Source organism: Gossypium raimondii, chromosome 4 (assembly GCF_025698545.1).
Source record: "Gossypium raimondii isolate GPD5lz chromosome 4, ASM2569854v1, whole genome shotgun sequence".
Lineage (NCBI taxonomy): Eukaryota > Viridiplantae > Streptophyta > Magnoliopsida > Malvales > Malvaceae > Gossypium > Gossypium raimondii.
The window spans coordinates 5,451,563-5,474,544 of record NC_068568.1 but is presented as its reverse complement, the minus strand read 5'-3'; the positions used below and the strand labels follow the sequence as shown (position 1 = coordinate 5,474,544).

At 32.2% G+C, this 22,982-nt stretch overlaps 2 protein-coding genes across 4 annotated transcripts; both read left to right on the top strand.

Moving 5' to 3' along the window:
• Positions 1-8,325: 8,325 nt before the first annotated feature.
• On the top strand, positions 8,326-11,655 carry LOC105780085 (probable protein phosphatase 2C 52). Its single transcript, XM_012604195.2, has 6 exons — positions 8,326-8,489; positions 9,405-9,898; positions 9,982-10,320; positions 10,399-10,516; positions 10,587-10,810; positions 10,884-11,655. Exons 2-6 carry the CDS (start codon positions 9,638-9,640, stop codon positions 11,364-11,366), a joined length of 1,425 nt encoding a protein of 474 aa, XP_012459649.1. The 5' UTR covers positions 8,326-8,489; positions 9,405-9,637; the 3' UTR covers positions 11,367-11,655.
• A 4,199-nt stretch (positions 11,656-15,854) lies between these two features.
• LOC105778726 (secretory carrier-associated membrane protein 1) lies at positions 15,855-21,267 on the top strand. 3 transcript variants are annotated; one of them, XM_052629507.1, is made up of 14 exons: positions 15,855-16,064; positions 16,606-16,653; positions 17,494-17,583; positions 17,687-17,749; positions 18,156-18,189; positions 18,269-18,391; positions 18,880-18,945; positions 19,049-19,142; positions 19,887-19,932; positions 20,026-20,093; positions 20,275-20,323; positions 20,463-20,528; positions 20,674-20,803; positions 20,925-21,267. In XM_052629507.1, exons 1-13 carry the CDS (start codon positions 16,011-16,013, stop codon positions 20,755-20,757), a joined length of 885 nt encoding a protein of 294 aa, XP_052485467.1. In that variant the 5' UTR covers positions 15,855-16,010; the 3' UTR covers positions 20,758-20,803; positions 20,925-21,267. The 3 variants fall into 3 exon arrangements, with proteins under 3 accessions (XP_052485467.1, XP_012457936.1, XP_052485466.1); XM_012602482.2 differs by having other exon boundaries at positions 18,883-18,945; positions 20,674-21,267; XM_052629506.1 differs by having other exon boundaries at positions 20,674-21,267.
• Positions 21,268-22,982: the final 1,715 nt, after the last annotated feature.

Sequence of the window (22,982 nt, the reverse complement as noted above, 5' to 3'; positions counted from 1 at the left end):
AACGAAGCATTAAAAGCCTTTAAGGTTTTCAAGGATAGAGAAACAATACAGTAAGCAAATTAAGATTGTGAAAACTAATAGAAGTGGTAAGTATTTTGGTAGATACGTTGAAGAAGGACAAACACCTAGTCCATTCGCAAAATTTTTTCAAGATAACGGTATAGTTGCCCAATGCACAATGACAGGTTCTCCTAATCAAAATAGAGTTACAGAAAGAAGAAACCAAACTTTAATGGACTTGGTGCGAAGTATGCTTAGTAGCTCTAGGCTGCCTAAGTTCTTATAGGTTGAAGCTCTAAAAATGATTGTGTATATATTGAACCAAGTTCCAACAAATGTTATCCCAAAGACACATTTTCAGTTATTTAAAGGTTGGAAATTGAGTTTGCGACATATACATATATAAAGATGTTTGTCTGAAGTAAGAATTTATAACCCATAAGAAAGAAACTAGACCTAAGGACCATCAATGATTATTTTATTGGATATATAGAAAGGTCCAAAGGATACAAATTCTATTTTCCATCTCATAGCATTAGAATTCTGGAATAAAAAAATGTAAATTTTCTTGAAAATGACTCAATCAGTGGGAGCATTCTATCTTAGGATACGATTCTTATGAGAGATCAACCTTACACTTCAGGTGATGATTAGTTATCATACACCACATCCCTCAAGCACAACTAGGTGTTAAACAATCAATCAATGAAAATCTACAAGCTGTTAATGACACTCTAGTAAATCAAGTTGTTCAAGACAATAAAAAAATTATTAACCAACTTGTTGAACAACGTGATCTTCAAGAAAATGTTAGTTCAACATTGAGGAGATTTATTAAAGAAAGGAAATCAACAATTTCTAGTAACTATATTGTATATCTACAAGAGTTTGATTATAACATTGGACCTAAAAATGATCTTGAAACCTTTTCACAAGCTATGAGTTGTAAAGAGTCAAAATTACGGTACAATACTATGGAGGAAGTTACGAACTCCATGAAAAGTAATGATGTCTAGGATCTTGTACCATTGCCTGAAGGTGTAAAAACTATTTGATGTAAATGGGTTTTCAAAACAAAAAGAGACTCAATGGACAACATAGAAAGATATAAAGCTAGACTCGTTGGAAAAGGTTTCACTCAGTGAGAAGGAATTGATTATATAGAGACTTTTAGTCTTGTATCTAAGAAAGACCCTTGTGCATCATGTTGGCCTTAGTAGTTCATTTTGACCTTGAGTTGCAAAAAAGGGATGTGAAAACCACCTTTCTCAATGATGACCTAGAGGAAGAAGTATACATGAAACAACATGAATGATTCTCCTCTAGTGATGGTGAAGACTTGGTATGCAAGCTGAAAAAGTCCATATAAGATTGAAACAAGCCTCCTACCGGTGGTATTTAATATTCCATAATGTAATATCTTCTTTTAGTTTTGGTGAGAATATCATGGATTAATGTATAGAACATAAGATCAATATGAGTAAAATTTGTTTCCTTATTCTATATATGGATGATATCTTACTTGCAGCCAATGACAAAGGTAAGCTACATGGGGTGAAAAAATTTCTTTCTAAAAATTTTGTTATGAAGGATATGGGTGATGTGTCTTATGTCATTGGCATTAACATTGATTGTGATATTCATTGAGGTATGTTAGGTTTATCTCAAGAAACCTATATCAATAACATTTTAGAAAAATTTCAGATGAAAGATTGTTCACCAAGTTTAGCTCTTATCGTGAAGGGTGACAAGTTCAATTTGAACCAGTTCCTAAAGAACAACCTTGAGAGGGAGCAAATGAAAAACTTTCCATAAGCTTTTGTTGTTGGAAGCCTGATGTATGCTCAATTTTGTACAAAACATGACATTGCATTTGCAATTGGAATGTTAAGAATATATCAAAGTAAGCCATGTATTAACCACTAGAGAGCTGCAAAGAAAGTATTAAGATATCTTCAAGGGATGAAAGACTACATGCTTACATACAAGTGATTAGACAATTTGATGATTGGCTACTCCAATTCAGACTTCACTAGCAGCGTCAATTCAAGTAAATCAACGTCATGATACATATTTATGTTTGCTGGTGGAGCCATATCTTGAAGGAGTTCCAAGCAAACCTTAACTACTACCTCCATTATGAAGGACGAGTTTGGTTCATGTTTTGAGGCTACCTAACATGGAGTATGGTTGAAGAGTTTCATTTATAGGCTTAGACTTGTTGATCCAATTTCTAGGCCATTGAGGATATATTGTGACAATTCAACTGCTGCCTCTATGGCTAAGAGCAATAAAAGTGGAAGTTGAAGCAAACGCATCGACATTAAATATCTGACCATAAAGGAACATTTTAAGGAAAAGAAAGTGATTATTGAGCATATTAACACTAAGCAGATGTTAGTTGATCATTTAACTAAAGCCATACCACCACACAAATTTAAGGATCATGTAGTCACTATGGGACTTGTTCTCACTTTTTGAATTTTCATTCTAAGAACGATAATAAATAAACTCCTTTTGTTTGATGTTTCTCGTATTTTATTTGTGTACACATTCATTTAGTTATTTCAAGAAATTTTATTGAACTATGGACCTAGAATAAACACTAGGTTTACTTATTAAGAATTTTAGGGTAAAACATGAAAGCATGATATATTGTGATGCATGGAAGATACTATTCGAAATTTGAGGAAATACTGTCATGATTCATGTACTATATTTTCACTTTACAACAAGTATTTGTGGGCAATATGGACCAAGTGGGAGAATGTTGGTCTTTTACAACATGGGAGTTGCCTTAAGTGGCTTTAATGGTCCATATTGTGAGGACCATTTGAAAAAAAGGTCAACTAACCGCTTCTCACATTCTTGTTTACATACTCATAACCTCCAATTAAGGCCATGGAATTAGGAGAAAATGGTTATGCTAGTTCTTGATGGTAGAACTAGTATAAATATGAGTAAAAGTCAACCAAGGTCTCTAAGCACAAAAACAATTTCATGTTAGTAAACAATAACATCTAGTGAGGTGTGTTTAAGTGCTTAGAAGACTTTGGCAATTCTATTTTGTATTGCAAAAATTCGACATGCTCTTCGATGTTGTTACTCTTCCCCATTTTAAGTGTTTTACTTCGACAATGGCTGGAGGTAATTAACGATCATTTTTCCGCTTGTTATTTTCAAGTTGTTGGACTTTGCTAACATGAAATACACACGGATTGTCACATGAACTATCATGTTTAAAAATTTAACATTTTAATCAGTATTTTTGTTAAAAAAAACAATAATTGAACTTTTTTTGGTTGGTGGTCAAATTCGACTCTTTTTAAAATATTGAAGGTCAAATTTAATTCAAAAAATAATAAGGGCTAAATTGACAAAATTGTAACATTGAGGGTTTAATTTATCGTTATGTTTAAATAACATATAAAAAATTAAAAACTCAAGTTATTATTTTCAACGAATTTACCACCATTCACAACGATTTAGGATTTCATTGTGGTAGAGATTCTTTATTCTATAATCCTAACCTATCAAACCAATATTTAATTTGTCACTTCGAAATCCCAAATCATCATGAATGATGATAATTTAGTGTTAGATTTATCAAGAATATTTTTAAAGTATAATATTTTAGTAATTAATTTTTATTTATGCAATTATTTACGTAAAAAAAAACCCAGAAAATATAGACATGATGGAGAAATGTTCGACAAAATGCCTATACGAAGATCACCTTGTGGCAGGAGCATAATTGTTCGGATAATAGGTGACGTTATGCATGGTGGGGTTGTTGCCTAATTGTGTTGGAGTACTATAGGTCAATACCATTGGTGGTTTGACTTATATCCTTATGGCTAAGCAAAGCAAGGTCATCTTTTATGGATTGGTTTTCATCTTACATACCTAGGTGGCCCCGGTCTGGACCAGAATTTAGATAATAAATATAAATGGAAGTAGAAAATAGAACGACAATATTGTTCGATTATTTTGGAAAATTGTGGCGTTTAATTTTATTTCTATTAGGTTAAAATATGTATGTCTATAGTTACTCTATTTTTGAAAAATTTAAAATTTAGTCCTTATACTTATTTTTCAGAAATTTAATTTCTTTTTTTAAATTTTAAAATTCAGATTCAACTGTTAATTATGTTAATTTTTGTCAAATTCAAAAGAAATAATATTATTAACAATTATTATTTAATGCACTATCGTTGAAATGAAAAAAATGCCATAAACAATGATTAAATCATAACAAATACTTAAATTATATTTAAAAATCTAAAAAAACAAATAAATGGAGACATTTTACTGAATCATTAATAGAATGATAAAAATTCGACTGTTAATATAAATTTTTATTTGATTTTTGGACAATTTTTTTATTAATTTTTTCCATAAAAAAAGTTAAAATAAGATTGATGGGTGGACAAGCCATATGATTGGAAGGAATAAAAGTTATGAGATATGAGAATGTGCATGGCATTGGCAATGGCATTAATCATTGTGGGCAATACTGGCATGTTTCATTGTGTTTGGGACAAGGCAATAGGTTATTTTCATTTCAGGCCCACACTTTTTCCTCCCAATTAAATATTATATATTATTGTCGATTGAGTTTTAGTCCTATTTAAATGGGTTATATTGTCAATGTAAGATGACATGGTTTCAGGTGTGCTAAAGAGCATTATCCTCTTATTTATGGGTTAGGGAGGGGTTATGAGTAGTTTTAGACATTATATAAAAAAACAGATATAATAAAAACCTATAATGAGATTAATGTTAAAAAGATTTTAAATATTTTAGTGGTTTTAAGATTTTAAATATTTATCGATTAAGTTTTATTTCGATTGGCATGCGAATTGTTGTCAATGTAGGAGGACTTGGGTTCGAGTGCGCTGAAGCGCATTATCCTCCTATTTATGGGTTGAGGAGGGAATATGGGTAGTTTTAGGTATTGTGTTAAAAATAGCAGATTGATTAGAACCTATAATGAGATTATTCAAAAAAATATATCATATATTATTTATATTTATGATGTTTTCTTAAATTAAAATATTAGGTTTAATTATGCTCTTGATTTCTGTATTTACTTTATTTTTTAGTTTCAAGTATTTAATACTAATAACAACTTTCCATTAAATTTAAATATGTGATATTTTAACATTCGATTTAAATGTTAAAGTTTAATTGATAATATATATTTCAAATTAACAGAAAATAATTAAAAATATTATTAGTTAGACTTTAGTTTTTTAAATCAAACAAGTAGAGGAACTAGATTTATGAAATTAAAAATAACAAGACTAGAATTTAAAAATATAAAGAGTGTAGGGACTAAGGGTAAAATTTGACAATGATTTACTATAGCATATGAAATCGGTAAAGGAGTACTAAATCTGAGTGCCACGTCAGGCAGGTCCCTAATTCCCGCATGTCAGTTTGGCATCCTTTTTTTCGAGTTTCACGTTAGGCTCAGTTTCTCACCTTCGCCAACAGTGCGTGTGTTTGCTTGCTTTTTTTGAAAGCAAAATATCTATACCACATATAGTATATTAGGTTAAATATGTCGTAGGTCCATATTCTTTACAAAATTGAATTTTAGTCCCTATACTTTTATTTTCAATAATTTAGTTCATTTCTAGATTTTAAAATTCAAGTTCGATTTTTACTATTATTAATCTTTTTGTTAAATTTGTTGGTGTGATATTATGAAATAAAGAAAATACTCGATACCAATATAACTAAAAATTGACGTTATAATGAACTCGAATTTAATAAAATAATCTTAACAAGATAATGATTGAACTTAAATTTTAAAATCTGAAAAGTAGAGTGAATAAATCTCAAAAATGAAAGTGTAGAGATGAAATTCCAAAATTACGAGAAGTGTAAGGACTTATGGCATATTTTAGCTAATTTTAATAAATTTTATAATATTAACTATTTTTAAAATGAATTTAGACAAATGGTTGCCCTATACAAATAAACCTATATGACCATTTGTCTAGTTTCATTATGGACTTGTATTTTAGTAATTACTATTATTATTTTTAAAATTTTATATATTCTTGTAATTTTTTTGTAATTGTTACTTTTAAATTTTTTTATAATATTTTAAACTACATCAAGAATAAATCTAGACAAACGATTGTCCAGATTCAAATGAACTTGTACGTCTATTTGTTTAGTTTCATCTTAATCGTCAACGTCAATTAATACCACTTGATGACCATGTTGTCAATTAATGAGAAAACGAAAAGCCAAACACGTGATGTGTTCTCACTGATTGAGCGTACCACTTAATTTTTTTTACACCATTTAACTCTTTGGACCAAAAAGAATAGTTTTAGTACTAAAATGAGATATAAAAAAGTTTAGAAACCAAAATGAAATAAAATAGTATAGTTCAAGATTTAAATCGTAACACAGGCCTTACACTAATTAATAGGGGCTAGCAAATGATTAAATTAGTCAGCCCAATTATTTTCAACTTAATCAACTTAACTGGCTATCAGATATGATAAACGACCGAACCAACTTGTATGGTATAAATTGACCTAACTGAATCGATTTAACATCGATTGATTTGGTTAGTTAAATTAATTAACCAGCTTATTTAAACTAATTTAACTCACCTAACCAAATTAAATTATTTATTATAAAATACAAATATATTTAAATAATTAAAAATATTAAATCGATTAATTTAGTTATAAAATTTAAAAATAGATAATGAACGGATATAAATAATTAAATTAACTGTATAATTAATTTAAGCCCCAAACACAGGTATGCTCTCGGCCCTCCCCTTTGTGAATATTGTTTGGTATACACGCGAGAAAGCTAGAGCGTGGGGGAAATATGGGAAGAGATAGATTTGGGCCATGGGCGGGAGATATGCCCGAATCCGAATTCAAATCGAACCCGAATTTCCCCAATCCCGAACCACATGACGTCATAACTCAAATCTCCGCTTCTATTCCGTTTTCAATTTCCCTTGGTACTCTTCCTTTGACATTTCAAGCCAACCCAATCCCACTATTTGTTCTTTTATAATTTTCAAAACGCAATTTTTTCTTCCATATTTTCCACGTTCTTGGTGTTAATTAAAATAGGATGTAGAATAATTAAAATATTATAAACTTTGAAATTACTTTACTTAATTTCTAAAATTAAAAGAAATTTCTATTTTATATATTTTAAATTTACCAAAACATAAAAAAAATAAAAATCTTTAAAATAACATTTGTATATAATATAGATATATTTATAAAAATTTTATATTTACAGGAAAGCTATGTAAAATAATATAAGTATAGATTTAGATATATTCGGAATTGAATATGAGTAGGATATCGGTTGAATCCAGAACACCAGCTCAATCAAAAGGCATCAACCACCAGAAAATAAAAGATGTTAGCTGGTGCATCTTACCTTCTAATGACAAACTTGTCCATCTTGAAAGATTCAATCAGATATAATAAAATAAATCGAATCAACTTAGACTCGAAAAACTAAATCATAAAGAACTCGAGCAAATTGAGTCACAAGGGATTTAAGAAAAAATAGTTGGTCAGCAAAATTCTTCTCTTTACATAAAAAAACGATAATTACTATAAAATTCTTGATTGAGTTAGTTTCATAAATTAACTATTTACGGACTTAGTTAGAAAAAGATTTATTCATTTTTTCTTTTAAAAATAAATGAATAAATTTTAATTTATTTTACCTAAAATGTTTTTTCGTACATATGATATAGCCTGGTCATAATAAAAAAGTAAATTACAACTAAGGTACTAAATTATTAGTAAATTTATGTTTTGGTTACTTAATTTCAAAAGTTATAAAATAGTCACTAACTTATTCAAAAATTTTCATTTAAGTTATTGAGTTATTTGAAAGTTTTATTTAAATCACTAAGTTATTATTATTTTTTAAAAGTCCAATTAGTAAACTCCAAGCAACGATTACCCATCGAGATAGAAAATATACTTTATATCTAAATTGATTTGACGACCAATATTGAAAATTAAAAAAACTGCTTTGAGTTTTAGTTCACAAATTCATGACGTTTATAATTGTTTCATGAAAAAACTAAATTATAGAAGAGAATAGAATAAAACTTTTGATTGATGTAGATAGTATGAACAAAAAACCATACAACAACGATTTTAACAGAATAGTAATTTAAATAAGAAAATTTGAATAATTCAATAATTATTTTGAAATTTTTTGAAAATAAATAAATAAAATGTAAATTTATTTATAATTTAATATATTTAGATTATATTTAAAAAAAAACTCTGGTTAGTGATTACAATTACAAAGGCACCCCATCTTGCAATTAATGAATGCACCCATCTCTCTTGTAATAATCATTATAATTATTATTATCACCTCTCTCTGTCCCTCAACTCTGTTGCCTTTGCTACTGCCTCTTCCACACAAGCTGAAATTTTCTGCATACAGACCACTCTCAGTCACAGGTACTTTTCATTCTCCATATTCCCTCTCTCACCTATAAACTTCACCACTAACCGTCTCTTGTAACCTTCTCACATCCTCTTCTCCAAACTTTGAGCAAAACCCACAAAGCAAACAGAAAAAGAAATGAAGATTTTTTCTTCTTTTAATTTTCTTTTTGATTTAACAACATAGTGAATTTGGTTTTCTTCCTGCTTATGTATGTTTTTTTACTTTGATCTCTTTTGATATGTTCTCTTGATTCTGTTTTTGACAAAATCATTCTTTTCTGCTTTCCCATCTGTTGTGCTTTATCCCCTTTGCTTTGCTTTATCTCAAAAATCTTATGCTCTCTTTGGTTTGAGAAAACTAAAAAATTACAACTTCTTCTCTTTGTTGTTTTCCTCTGTTTGACATTCTTTATTTCAAACTTCATCAGCCTTAGTTTCCTTTTTTTCTTTTTGGTCCCATTCAAGTAAATTTTCCAATAATGTAATCTCTGGATCTTGATGTGGTAATTCCTTTTTGTTTTGATTTCTCTTTTGAGTTTTTGTTTCTTAGCATAGAAGGTAAAGCTTCAAGCTTGATCTTCAAATTTCAATGCTTTTCTCTTTTGGCCTTGTTTTCTGTTTGAAACTATAAATGGGTTTTCATTGTAATTGAAAAATGCTTTAATTGTTTCAAAAACAAGACATGGTTCTAGTTTTCTGGTTTATCTGCTCCTTGTTTTGCTGATTTTTTTGTCTGCACTGCTACTTTTTTTGTTTTTTTAGTTTGTGGATTAATTTACATAAGATCTCACCATCTGAATTGTATCAATGGGTATCTTTATCAGTACAAATTATCAGGACCGACTTTTAAGTATATTCTATTCCAATGTCACATGGAACTATGGAATATACAAATGAATTGACTAAATATATTGTTGTTTTTCTCAGCTGGTTTTGTCATCCATCTATGGAACCCTGCAATGGATTACATATGACTGTGTCTTAAAGATTCCCAGTTTAATACATTGAGGTGTAAAGTGGCTTATGGTCTGATGTGTGGGGAATCTTTGGTCTGATATTGTATTTGGCTTTGCCTGACATTTCCAGCAACTACATATAGTTTTTTTTTTCTTTCACGTGAGATCTGTTCTGGTTCTGGTCCTTCTAACTTTATCGACGAAATGGGGGGTTGTGTCTCCACTAGTAGCCGGAGTACTTCTGGCAGTATGGGCCGTAGGGAGGAGGTTTCTCCGACGTGTTGCGATATCGGGTTTTGTGGGCAAAAGAGGACTAAGAGAACATTTTCGGATCATGTTATTGCATTGCACCATTTGCCTTCAGTCCCCAACAGGGTTTTCACTAATGGAAAGAGCAGAAGCTCTTGTATATTCACTCAGCAGGGTCGCAAGGGAATCAACCAGGATGCCATGATTGTATGGGAAGTAAGTTTTTAAATTGTTTTCGATTCTTGGATTAGATTATATTTTGAGGTTAATAACATTGATAAACTCAAAATTTCCGATAGGATTTCATGCCGGAAGATGTGACCTTTTGTGGTGTATTTGATGGTCATGGTCCACATGGTCATCTCGTTGCTCGTAAAGTGAGAGATGCCCTTCCTCTTAAGTTGCTTTCCTCCATGGATTCTTGTCAGTCAAGGCAAAATGGTTCGGGCCAAACATGTTTCAAAGGGAGTTTGAAAGCTGCGGATTTGGAGAAGGACGTCTCGGCAGAGGAGAGATTAATTTCGTTATGGAGAGAAGCATTCATGAAGTCATACAAGGCCATGGATAAAGAGTTGAGGTCTCATCCTAATTTGGACTGCTTCTGCAGTGGTAGCACTGCAGTCACTATAGTGAAACAGGTTAATGAAACAAAGGCATTGCTTTTGCTTATTTTCATCAATTGCTTGCTTATTTTGGTTGATTTTTACCACTTTCAGGGCTCCAATCTTTTCATGGGATACATCGGGGATTCTCGAGCGGTAATGGGATCAAAAGACAACAACGACTCGATGGTGGCAATCCAATTGACAGTTGATCTCAAGCCTGATTTACCAAGTACTACATCTCAAACCATTTTCTTTTTTCTCGAAAAAACATCAAAATTTAAATATAAACATTGCAACAGGGGAAGCTGAAAGGATTAAAAGGTGCAAAGGAAGGGTATTTGCATTGCAAGATGAACCTGAAGTATGTAGAGTATGGTTGCCATTTGACGATGCACCAGGGCTAGCCATGGCTCGAGCGTTTGGAGATTTTTGTTTGAAGGAATACGGTGTCATCTCCATGCCAGAATTTTCCCATCGTTTACTCACAGAAAAAGATCAATTCATTGTCCTAGCATCAGATGGGGTAATCTTTTTTCACCTGACATTTTATTTGCTAAATTCGGGTCACATTACATGCCTGGTCTTTTTTATTACAGGTATGGGATGTATTGAGCAATGAAGAGGTAGTTGAGATTGTATCATCGGCTCCGTCCCGGTCATCAGCAGCCAGGATGTTGGTTGACTCGGCTGCACGAGAATGGAAACTGAAGTACCCTACTTCAAAGATGGATGATTGTGCGGTTGTTTGCTTCTTTTTGGATGGGAAAATGGACTCGGAATCCGATTACGAGGAGCAAGGCTTTTCTTCTGCAACCATTCAAAGTTATCATTCTGGTAACGCAGGTGAATCTGATGATAGCTGCCACAGGTCCGAGCCATCTTTGCAGAGGAACTTTACGGTTAGACCATCAGAAGAATGTGAAGGTTTCGGAAACGGAAGACCACATCCGGAGGAGTTCGAAGGGAATGAGGATACAGTTGCAGGTGAAGATCAAAACTGGTTGGGTTTGGAAGGTGTTACACGAGTGAACTCACTCATCCAACTTCCTAGATTTTCCGAGGAAAGGCCGAACCCTTAGAAATTTTGTGTTGTCTGGAAAGAAACTGGACTGGTTTTTAGTGCAGCCTACATTAGATCCAAGGGAAAGGAACTAGTTTGTGAATCGGTGGCTGTTTTGTTCATGTTTGTGCAAGTTAATCCATTGCCACACCAATTTGTTCTGTTGTATTTCACAAATCATTTTAGAGAAGGAAAAAGGTCCTGGTCAGAGTTAGGCTTAATTACAAAATTAGTCCTCAAACTATATTACTTTGTCACTTAAGTATCTAAAGTTTTTTTTTTTTATCAAAATTATATTTAAACTATCATTTTACGTCTTTCAGTAAGAACATGTCATGTGTCACGTGGCGAAATTTATAGTTTAAGTATTATGTTTTGATAAAACTGTTTATATAGTTTAAAGACAAATTTTGCATTTAAGCCTCAAAGTTATTGCATTTGATACATGCAAAATATGGTTTCAATACCTTTAATTTATCCAAACATTTGCAGCAATAGATGATGCAAATTTGATTTGCTTTTGGTGAAGATTTAAACATCATCTTAATTTGTTTTTTTTCTACTTACTAAGTCATAAGTACCACTGTTAATTTACCCTATTCAAATTCATATAATAATATTTGAATTTAATGTTGATAACAAACAAATTTGTAAATTCAAATTCCAATATTACAAAGATTATAAATATTCAATCTATTGTTATTCTGCTTTAAACTAAATTTAAATACTTTTTGCAATGATATTTACTGTTAATATTTATCATAAATGATCATCATGGTTACTTATAAAAGCAACGTGATGAAAATACATGCAGTGAGTCAAATAAAAAGACAGGTCTAGATGTGGAATTTCTCTCAATGCTAGACCAATGAGCCAAGTTGTGATCCTAAAAGTCTACAATTTAAACTTCAACTACCATTCAAAGTTCTTGGCAATAGTAAATGATTGGCCACGAAATGTGCTTCATTCTCGTGAGCAGGGAGCAAACCCCCGATTACATAGTTAAGGGACGAGGTGAACAACCACCATACCTTACCTTGTGGTTAGTATGGATAGCTATAGGAGGTTTTACATATATTGATTTAGTCATTTGAAAGGTGAAGGATGATTGGCCCATTACTTTACCACTATCATTGGCCAGCATCAGTGTGTAGTATACTCCAATGTGTTTTATCACTATTCTGTCAAAAGTGTGCTCTGCTACTCACATTTCATTAACTACAATCAGATAGTAGGAATGGGTGGCATTACAAAATATCCATTACCCTCAAACATTCTTTTCCATGCCAATCATTTAAGAGGGCAAGGGAAAATGAAGCAATGCCAAATCAAAAGGGACAGCTGAAAGGTATACAAAGTAGCTAACTTATAAAAGGACTAGTTTAACATTTAAAAAGTGCTTTTGAAAAACACATGGTAACCTAGTTTTGGTTTGGCTCATTGTTAGCATTTCTTTTATTGTTAAAATGTATTTTTAGAAACCAAAAGCAATGCTAAATTGCTAGCACAGCCAAAAATGAAGAAACGAGCAGGCTCTTCTCAGAGCCAGCACATGTTTGGAGCAATGATCAGAGCTCTTGTCAAGCACTTAAATGACATCATTTCAAACCCTGTCTTCCCCTAACCCTCTCCCAATATTATATCCATAAAACAAAATAAGACCCTCCTCAAGCCTATACATGTAGTCTCAGAGAAGATTAGTCATTTGGTTCTTATAAAAGCAAATAAATTATTGAAAGGAGGCTTATATATATATATATATGTTCAAAGATTGAACTACCAAGGGTTTTTCAAACTGACAAAATCATACCAGTCCAAAATACTATTTAACTTAAAACAAAATGGGAGCTCCAAGACCATTAACAACTCCAGTCTTCTATTAGAACCAAATTCTAAGAGTTTTGTATGAGTAAAATAAACGTGTATTTGATCATACAATCACATGGATTCATCAACAACAACAACATTAATATAATTCGATTAACCATATTTGAATCAATTGAATGTAACTTATCCCCAGGAGTAAAATTACAATCACCACATTAACCTCAGGCGTATATTTGTTTAAAGATAAAGTGTACGCAGCAAACAAAAACAATGCTAGAAATAATTTCCTTCCCAAAGTGTCATTAACAAGGAAGATAACATAATCGTAACCATTGATTCAGAATACCTAAGAACACAATCTCTAGAAAAAATATCAATGTCTCAGATTTTGAAAGAGTAAAAGAGTTGCAGTTAATTGAATGTGCAGGCAAAAAGATCACGAAAAGAAGTACAATACATTTTTTGTTGAATTGAAATGGCGAAAAAGAAGGGTAATTGATAAAAGAAAGAAAAGAGTAACCTGAAGAAGAATAATCAGAAGAAATGAAGTATCTTAAAGAGAATGAAAACGAGGAAACCGAAGAAGATGAGAAGGAAAAGGTAGTCCACCATTACGAAAAACATGGTTGATCCATGATTTCGTTTCTGCTGCTTATTGTTCTTATTCTTCGATTCATCTATTTCTTCAAGTTGCGCCATTGAACCGATGGATCTTCGGATTTCACTGTAACCGAAATTTGGGGATCTCGACTTTGGGTTTCGCTTTTGTTTTCTGTTTTTTTGAGCGAAGTGTCTTTTGCTATATTTTTTTTTCAACTTCACGGTTTATTCTCTTCAATGCATGTATCAAGAATATATATACCAAAAGTTAACAATCAATTCAACCCCTAAAATGAAAATTTTATTTTATGAATTTAATAAAATGTAATTTATTATTTATCAAAATGCACATTTTTCTGTTTTTATTCGTGGAGTAAGATGTAGTTTATTATTTAGATAATTTAATAAGTAATTATATCTGAAAAATAATAAAATAATAAATAATATATTAAAATTAAAAAACAATTCTTAATTTTAAAAAAAACTAAACGTAATTATCTAAAAATTAACTCAATAAAAATTTCTTAACAAATACACATACGAAAGATTTGAAAGAAAGAAAAATTAAAACCTTAAATTTATTCATTAAATAGGTTAGAAAAGTAGATTGAAAAAAAGAACAAATGTTCGATGGCCAAAAAAAAGCTCAAAAATACAATTAAGGTCATTTTAACAAAACATGCAAACGTTAGTGGTCAAATTTATCATTAAGTTAAAACATGAGAAGCATTTTTAATTTCTTCCTTAGTTGACCACCTTTGAATAAAAGAGTTCTTATGGAAATGAGGTAGTTTAAGGCTTAGTTTGGATATGCGGTACGTTTACTTCCAGTGAGGTTAAAAACAATGGTGACAGTGAGATTAGTTACTGTAGCAATGAAATTAGATAAAGTGAGATTAAAAACAGCAATAGAGTGTGTGTTTAGATTTAAATACAGTTGTAACGATAATGTGAAAATATAAATTTTTTAAATTATTTTATTTTTATAAAATTATTAAAAATATTTGAATTTATTAAAAAATAAATTAAAAAATTATTTAACTTATTAAAAGAGTAAAATAAACAAAAAAATATATAAAAAGATGAAAATGAATGAACATGGCGTAAAGAGTATGGATACAAAACAAATGGAGCAAGGATACAAAAGGGGAAAAAAAGAGTCAGTGGAGCTGTAAAATTTGACTAGAGGATGAAGCTCTAGTGAAATAGTAAGGCCTCAGTGCGATGAAATTGAATTTCAAACCATGATTGGACAATAAAGTGTCCAAATCGTGCTGCATTGGAGGTAAAAGGAGTAAGCAAAGAAGCAAGCTTGCAAACTGGAAATGGAGGGCCAATGGGATGAAATGAATGATTAGGAAACGCCGCGGAAGGAAGATTGGTGGAGAAGATGACGGAGGTGTAGTGGTACGAACAATAGCGTAGATTTATCACGGTTGTCAAATTTGACGGAAAACATTTATGGGAAAGCTCTCAAGAGATTGAAAAGTTTACGGTTTGGGCGTGTTGTTAAACACTACATTAATGAGGCAAATTGCATTTAAACTTAATGCATACGATATATTTAAATTTTATTTTCAATTTAATCATAGATTATAAGATAAATATATTAATTTATTTTTATTTAAAATAAATAAAATAACAATACTAAAAATAAATCGATTAATTATTTGTTTATTAATAATAAACTAAATTTTATTAATAATATTGGTCAATTAATTTATCCTATTCTTAGAATACTTTCTTAGAACTTCAATTAATAATTTTTTGGTATATCATAGATTATAATATTGTTAGCCAAATAGGAGAGCAGACAATGTGAAAACGACACCGTTCAATAAAGGATTTAAAAAGAAAACAAAAATGAAGACTAAGAGAATTAATATTACTATTATTGTAGTAACTAAAGTAACCGCAGAATTGGCCCGAAATTTGACTATGTTGAAAACGTATTTAAATCCCAGCCGCAGCCCGCGAAACTCTTTCGCTGAGGTTTTGCCTCTCCCTTTCCATTTTCTCTAGAAACAAACAAACACCGTTCATACCAAAAATTAACTACATCCACCCGTTGTTATGATCATTCACTTCGTCCCTTTCCTTATTCTTCTCTCTATATTTTCTCCATTTCCATCTTTTCTTTTCTTTTTTCTTAACACTCTTCTTTTCACCAATCACTGTCTCATTTCCATATCCGTTTCGCATTGTTTAGTGTTACCATTTTCCTCTTCGTTTTTCAATGAGTCGTTACGATACTAACCCTTTCGCCGAGGAAGAGGTTAATCCTTTCGCGGTAAGTTCCCTCGCACGACTTTATATTTAAACGGCAATGCCTCCTGTTGTGGATTTGCATATTTTTTTCCTTTTGTTTTTTCTGCGAGACTTGATCGTTAGGTTTTGTTGATTTAGGTCACACTGGTTGAGTGAATTTGCTTGATCTGTTACATTTCCGCTGCCAATTGAAATTCTTTATGTTAAGAGTTAATGAATATCGAGTTAGGATTTCTTGTTTTTAAAAAAATTAATGTAGCTCTAGTATCTGCGTTTATCTGTTTTCTTTTTTTGTGAGATGTAATTTTCAAACGTATACAAATAGGTATAGGTGTGGCATGGTGATTTTGTCTTAGAAAAAAAAAAGATAATTTGGTTTTGTTCCTGATACAAAAGAATTCATGGTATATGACATTTGTTTGGTGAATATTGTTTTCTTTTTTCTTTTTTTTTCTCTGTAAGCTAAATCAGACGAAACTTTGTCACTGTATACATTCAAGGTTAAAATAGTGATTTAATTTTGCTTATAAATGACATGTATCTTTCCATTTTATTTATTGCAGGATCCATCAGTTAGGAAAGGATCTGGTGGAGGTTCCTTTAATTCTTCAGTAAGTACTGTTTCCCTACAGTTGTCTGGTTATCTTTACCTGTATAATTTTCGTTACCGTAATTTCAATTTTTGAGAACATTAAAAGCGGTGGCAGATATTAAGTGGCTAACATACTGAACTTTTATGTATGTGTCTATTGTACACATAAGTTAGTTGCAATGACTAATGAATGACAATCATCGATTTTTATCATGATGATCATGCTTTGACTTGGTTCTAATGATTGTTAGTGGCACTAGAATTTAAGCAGTTATAGTGGTTTCAAAATGATGAGATTGATTGTCATTAGCTGAAGGTTCCAGCGATGTTTTATGCTAATGAACGTGATCATAAAAATGCCTTGATTTTTAAATGGCTTTATGGTGGTTGCTACTGTTGGTATTGGTAAAGGTGTACCAAAATTCTTTTCCTAGCACCTGCCTTTTATCTTGCTGGATTTCAATAAATTCCTTTCTTTCCCCTTTTCCAGTAGCTCAATTACTTATAATGGAAATCAGATAGGTCCAAGAAGATGCTACATGAAAGGAAAAATTACCCCGAGCGAGAATGCACACTAACCTCTAGGAGAGCTATCATGGATCCTGATTTGTAGGTGCAGTTCTGTGCATCTTTTTCTTGTCCCAGATTCATACGGGACTCATTTTCCCATTAGCTTCCCTTGCTTGCGTTGTGAAACTTTTAAGCAAGAACACTTCTTGACAATGCAACTGTTTCTCACGTGGCTAGTTTACTTTCTTGTCTTGGATATTCTGTCATGTTTATGTGTTGTGCTTGTGTTTCTGCAAGGGCTTATACGATCTTGCTTGCGTTTCTTTAATTATTAATATAAAAATATTAGAATCCTGGTAGTATATCAAGGCTTTCACCCCTTCCTCCTGAACCATATGACCGTGGTGCAACAATAGATGTTCCTCTTGATTCTGCCAAGGTATACTAAAACTTTCCAGATATTTAATGGGCTACTATAATCTTTCTAAGTATTCTGTTTAAGCAAAGACTTCTTTTGATATTTCCAATCTTATCAACTTCAGGATATCAAAGAAAAGGAGAAGGAACTTAAAGCAAAGGAGGCTGAACTTAAAAGGCGAGAGCAGGTAATTTCTGTTGTCTGCTTGCTATTGAGCAAGGCTGGCTGATGAAATATAAATCTCGTGCTTTCGAATAATTATTTGAGGTATTAGGTATCAACGCTGATAATTTACTCCTTCCATAGTGCAGTTTCGGTTTATACGCATTTGTGAAGTACTTAGAAATACATTAAACTAAAATATGATTCAGAAATTGAGATTCAAAACCTATGGTTTTGAATTCTTATGTCAAGTTAGCATTAGTTTAATGTATTTCTTTCTGTCTGAATGCCTGTATAATGTCTTATGTTCTGACTTCTGAGTTGTTGACCTCTTCATAGTGAAAATACTAATTTCAAATGTAAATAGTGTCGTCTGTAGGGTGGTTTTGTGATTCCTGATACTAATTGAGTGTTATCTTTATATCATGCAGGAATTGAAACGGAGGGAGGAGGCATTAGCAAGATGTAGGTTGTTTTTTATATGGCTTGATGATTTTGTGCATTACCAATTTTATGACATATGTTCTTGCCTTTGCCTTGGCAGCTGGAGTGGTGATAGAGGAGAAAAATTGGCCGCCTTTTTTTCCTATTATCCATAATGACATTTCAAATGACATACCAATCCACCTACAAACAATCATGTATGTTGGTTTCACATCATTGATAGGTGAGTTGAAGTTCTTGATACTTGTCAAAAACCAAAATTCTTTATCTATGGTCGAACAATATTACCATTTTATTTAATAAGATCAAAGTGGATGATAATTGTAAGAAATATTTTAATATTACTTATTTTTATTTCTAGATGGTATCCCATGATAAAGAAAATTGGTGAAACCATGTCATAAAATTCATTGTTATTTTCTTTTTGTAAAGTTAAACGATTTTGCTTCTTAATTAATCCACAACACTTTTCTTCAAACAAAAGATCCACTTTCTATGCGAAAAAGTACCACATAACTCTGTGCGGTGGTAAAGAAACATGCTTTTTTGTTTCACTCCATTTTTCTCTGCAGATTTATTGATTTCTCTCTTGCTCGTTCTAACCAATAAGCTTGAATCTTTTAGTTAAAAGACGAATTGGTTGAAATGTTCATTTCTTGTTTTTTATGGTAGCCTGTAATAACTTACGTCTATAAATTTCTCCGGACATAGCAGGTTTGGTCATCTGCCTCACTTGGAATGTAATGGCTGTCACTGTAGCCTGGATCAAGGGAGAAGGTGGGTTTTGAAGGTTACTCAGTGTAGCCCTTAATCGTTAGTATTTAATTGCTATTTGGGCATCTTTGATCATATTACTAATTTATATTATATTTTGTTCTAGGTCCAACAATTTGGTTTCTAGCCATCATATATTTCTTAACTGGCGTCCCTGGAGGCTATTACTTGTGGTATCGTCCTCTTTACGGTGCTTGCAGGTACTACTTTTCATTTGTTCCTTTTTCGGTTTATGGCATACTAAATTTGTAACTATTGACTCCTATGTTGTGAGCAAATTGGAAATTTAGATCCATTGGCCATAAAACATGTTTTGATGCTTTCTAGACGGTGACTGAAGATACTAGGATACCCTATGCATGAACCATGTACCAGTGGAATTTACTTCAAACAGCCTAACAGGGGTAATTGAGAGATCTTGAATAGTGGCGACCTTGAATTTGAGCTTAAAACGAAATTTGAGATTTGATATTCGACTTAAGATTCAACCGAACACCAATTTTTAAGTTTACACACTACTTGAGATAGAATGAGCTATTAAGCTCAAACTTGATTAAGCTCATTCGTATTTAAGTTTGAGCTCTTCTTTACTTGATCTCTTTCTATATAAGAAGAGTAAAGATGTAATTCCATAATATAAACATATATTAAAATGTAAGTTTGATTAAGTTTGGGAGGTGTTTGGATCAAGTATTATAGAACTTGAATTCGGTTAATTGATAGCTCAAATTGTTCGAGCTTGAGCTCAACTCATAGATTATCAAATCAAATTTAATTTTTTTTAAAATTAAATTTAAGTAACTTATGAATACTAATATATCATTGTAACCTAAATAAAATTATAGGAATTATTTAGAAATGCCACTTGTAGTCATGCACTTAGATATACTTTACCCTGATCTGTAATTGTATCGGATATAATTATGTCCGAATTCCTTTTACAGGACTGATAGTGCGTTGAAATTTGGATCATTTTTCTTGGTTTACGTGGTAAGCTTATTGCTTTCTCATTGAAATTGTTCAATATTCAGCGAAGATATGGTGGAAAAGACCTCATTTCCGACTTCTTTTTCCTCCTTGCAGTTCCATATATTATTTTGCGTCCTTGCTGCAATTGCTCCTCCATTTATTTTCAAGGGAAAATCCCTTGCGTAAGTTGGTCCATATTTTTTATTCTACAATTTTATCCTATCTGAAGATAAACAAGTCTATCTCTAAATATCCCATCACATTTTTACCATCTTTGAATTGTTTTGCTGGAAATGATGGTTTGTTCAAATCCTCTATGATCTATCTATAGCTGATGTCTTAATGGTGTAATTCTTTGTGCAGAGGTGTTTTACCTGCTTTGGATCTCTTTAGCTATAATTATGTGCTTGGGGTAAGTTCATGCCATTAGGCTGCCATTGCTATAGTCAATTTTCGATTACATTATCGCCCTTATCAGTACTGTTTAGGATCATGATTTTACTTTTTATGAATCATATAGCCTTGAGTCTTTGCCTCATTTCAACTTGCAGATATTATACTTCGTCGGTTTTGCATTTTTTTGCTGTGAATCACTTGTCAGCATCTGGGTTATTCAGGTCCAGTTATCCCTCTCTTCTCTATACCCTTCGGACTCTTTACATATAACCGTATCTGACAGTCTCACCGAGTCGAAATAACATAGCGTGTTTGCTCGATTTAGGTTTCTTATAAGCCTTATCGATCTCTTTTTTGGATTTGCAGCAAGTATATATGTATTTCCGAGGTAGTGGTAAAGCAGCTGAGATGAAGCGGGAGGCTACGAGAAGAACCATGTCAGCACTATGAGACGGGAGGTGGTAATCGAAAATGGGGGGTATTTGCGATACAAATTGTAGGTGGACTAGGGATTTTGGCTACAAGTTTTTTTGTTCTTCTCCCTTACTCCGTAGGTGGCTTTTCTTTGCCTATTCATTTAATGTTTTTTGCTGACGGGGGGCACTTTGCTTTATCAGGGGTTAGCAAACCTTCACCAAGATTTTCCAAATGGCGTCCAAATCATTTTGATTGAGATATAAAATTTATTGTATTTGTATATCACTGGATACGAGTTAGAGCCAAGTATTAAATTATCCCAATACTTATGTACTTCCAGAACTATTAAAAGCTGCCCTTTTTAATTATAAAAATTTTAGTTACAATGTATTATCGTTTTGATCGATTAGGTCGTTTGTGAGTTAGGTAGAGTTACAATAATTTAGTCCCCATTTTATAAACTACAGTGATATAAGAAAAATGGGGTTAGAATGCTTTGTTTCATGTATGTAAGACATAATAATATTATAACATGTTTGTTCTTCTTCTTCTTCTTTTTTATATAAAAGTGAATTTCATTTATTCCAGTGCAAAAGCAGTCTTACAAAAGAATAATAATTCTATATAATTAAAATAAACTAATTCTTAATCTGTACAAAGATGAATATTAATAATATACTTTTTATTTATCAGTTTTTCAATCAATTTTGAGCAAAACAGCAAATTCGGTAGAAAGTAACTTGTCAAAAACTCTTCCATTTTATCAGGAATAAATAAATATTCAGTTAGTTAGTTACTGTTAGTATGATTAGTTACAAAACTGTTAGTAAAGGTAGTTAACTAACTATCCTCATCTTTGTATTAAATGCATGTAATAGCTTGGAAAGAATTAATGTAGTATTACTATCAATTCTTCAGAATTCGATAGCTTAGGTTTTCTTGGTGTAGAATTTTTTTTTTCATGGTTACTGACGCGATTTTAGAAGGTGTACCTGCATTTGACACACCGCGTCACTCCTCCAACACTAGGGAGGCTGAACATTCACAAGGAAATAGTAATCTTTGTGCACTAGCAGTTCATTATTTCTCCAAGCATGATACCATCAAACTTACTTCTCATAATTTTCTTTTATGGAAGCATCAGCTTTTGTTGATTCTTGAAGGCTATGGTCTTGAAGGGTTTGTATTAGGTACTGTTCCCTCTCCTTCTCCTTTCATTATTGGTTCTGAAGGTCAGCAACTTGAAAATCCAGCTTTTCTTGTCCATAGGAAGCAAGACAAGTTTCTAGCTTCTTGGTTATTGTCCACTGTGACAGATGATATTTTAGTTCATCTTACAACTGCCAAGACAAGTTTTGACATATGGAATACCATTGAAAGGCGATTCAGTGCAAAATCTACCATTAAAGTCTCAAGCATGCGTCATGCTTTGTACTCGCTCAAGAAATCGAATCTTTCTATTAAAGAATATGTGTCTAAGGTAAAGCAACTTAGTGATAATCTAATTGCTGCTAGTAGTTTTATCTCTGAGCAAGAACAAGTGAGTGTCATTTTGGTTGGCCTTTCACTCGAGTTTGAGTCTATCCGGGTCTTTGCCTCTGCGACTCCTTTATCTCTTGATTTGTTAACTGAGATGTTACTTGATTGTGAAGCACAACAACTGGAGCTGTTAACAGAAGTTCCCTGCCAAGCAAATTTGGCTTCTTGACAGCAAGACAATGAAGTTGGCCTAAAATAGTCTGATTAGTCTACTCGTTATTCTCAGGATACTAAGCAAGGTTATAGAGGACAATGTCGTGGTTGGTCTTGTGGCAAGTCACGTGGTAATGGAAGGGGTTGGTCTCGTACTAGGCCACAATGTTAGTTATGTGGTAAGGTGGGCCACATGGTTCAGACCTGTTATCACAGGTTTGATGAAAATTTTTCTGGTGTTGCTGGTTCTAACTCGATGCAAGTCAATTGTTATTAGTTACATGGTTTAGGCTGTCCTTCCCCGACTCCTGCTTGTTCGTCTATGTCTCATTGCTGTGCCTCATTTCCTCAGAACTCTTCCAGTCAAGTGCCTCTTCGAGCTTCTACATCTTCCCAGCCTGATTCAATCTGGTATCCTGGCTCTGGTGCAACAAATCATATCACCCCAGAAGTATCTAATCTCACGACTGCTTCTCTTTACTCAGGTGCAAATCATGTCACTATGGGCAATGGTGAGTCTGTTTCTATCGTTAACATAGGTTCAACTACTCTCTTAGCTGGCTCTA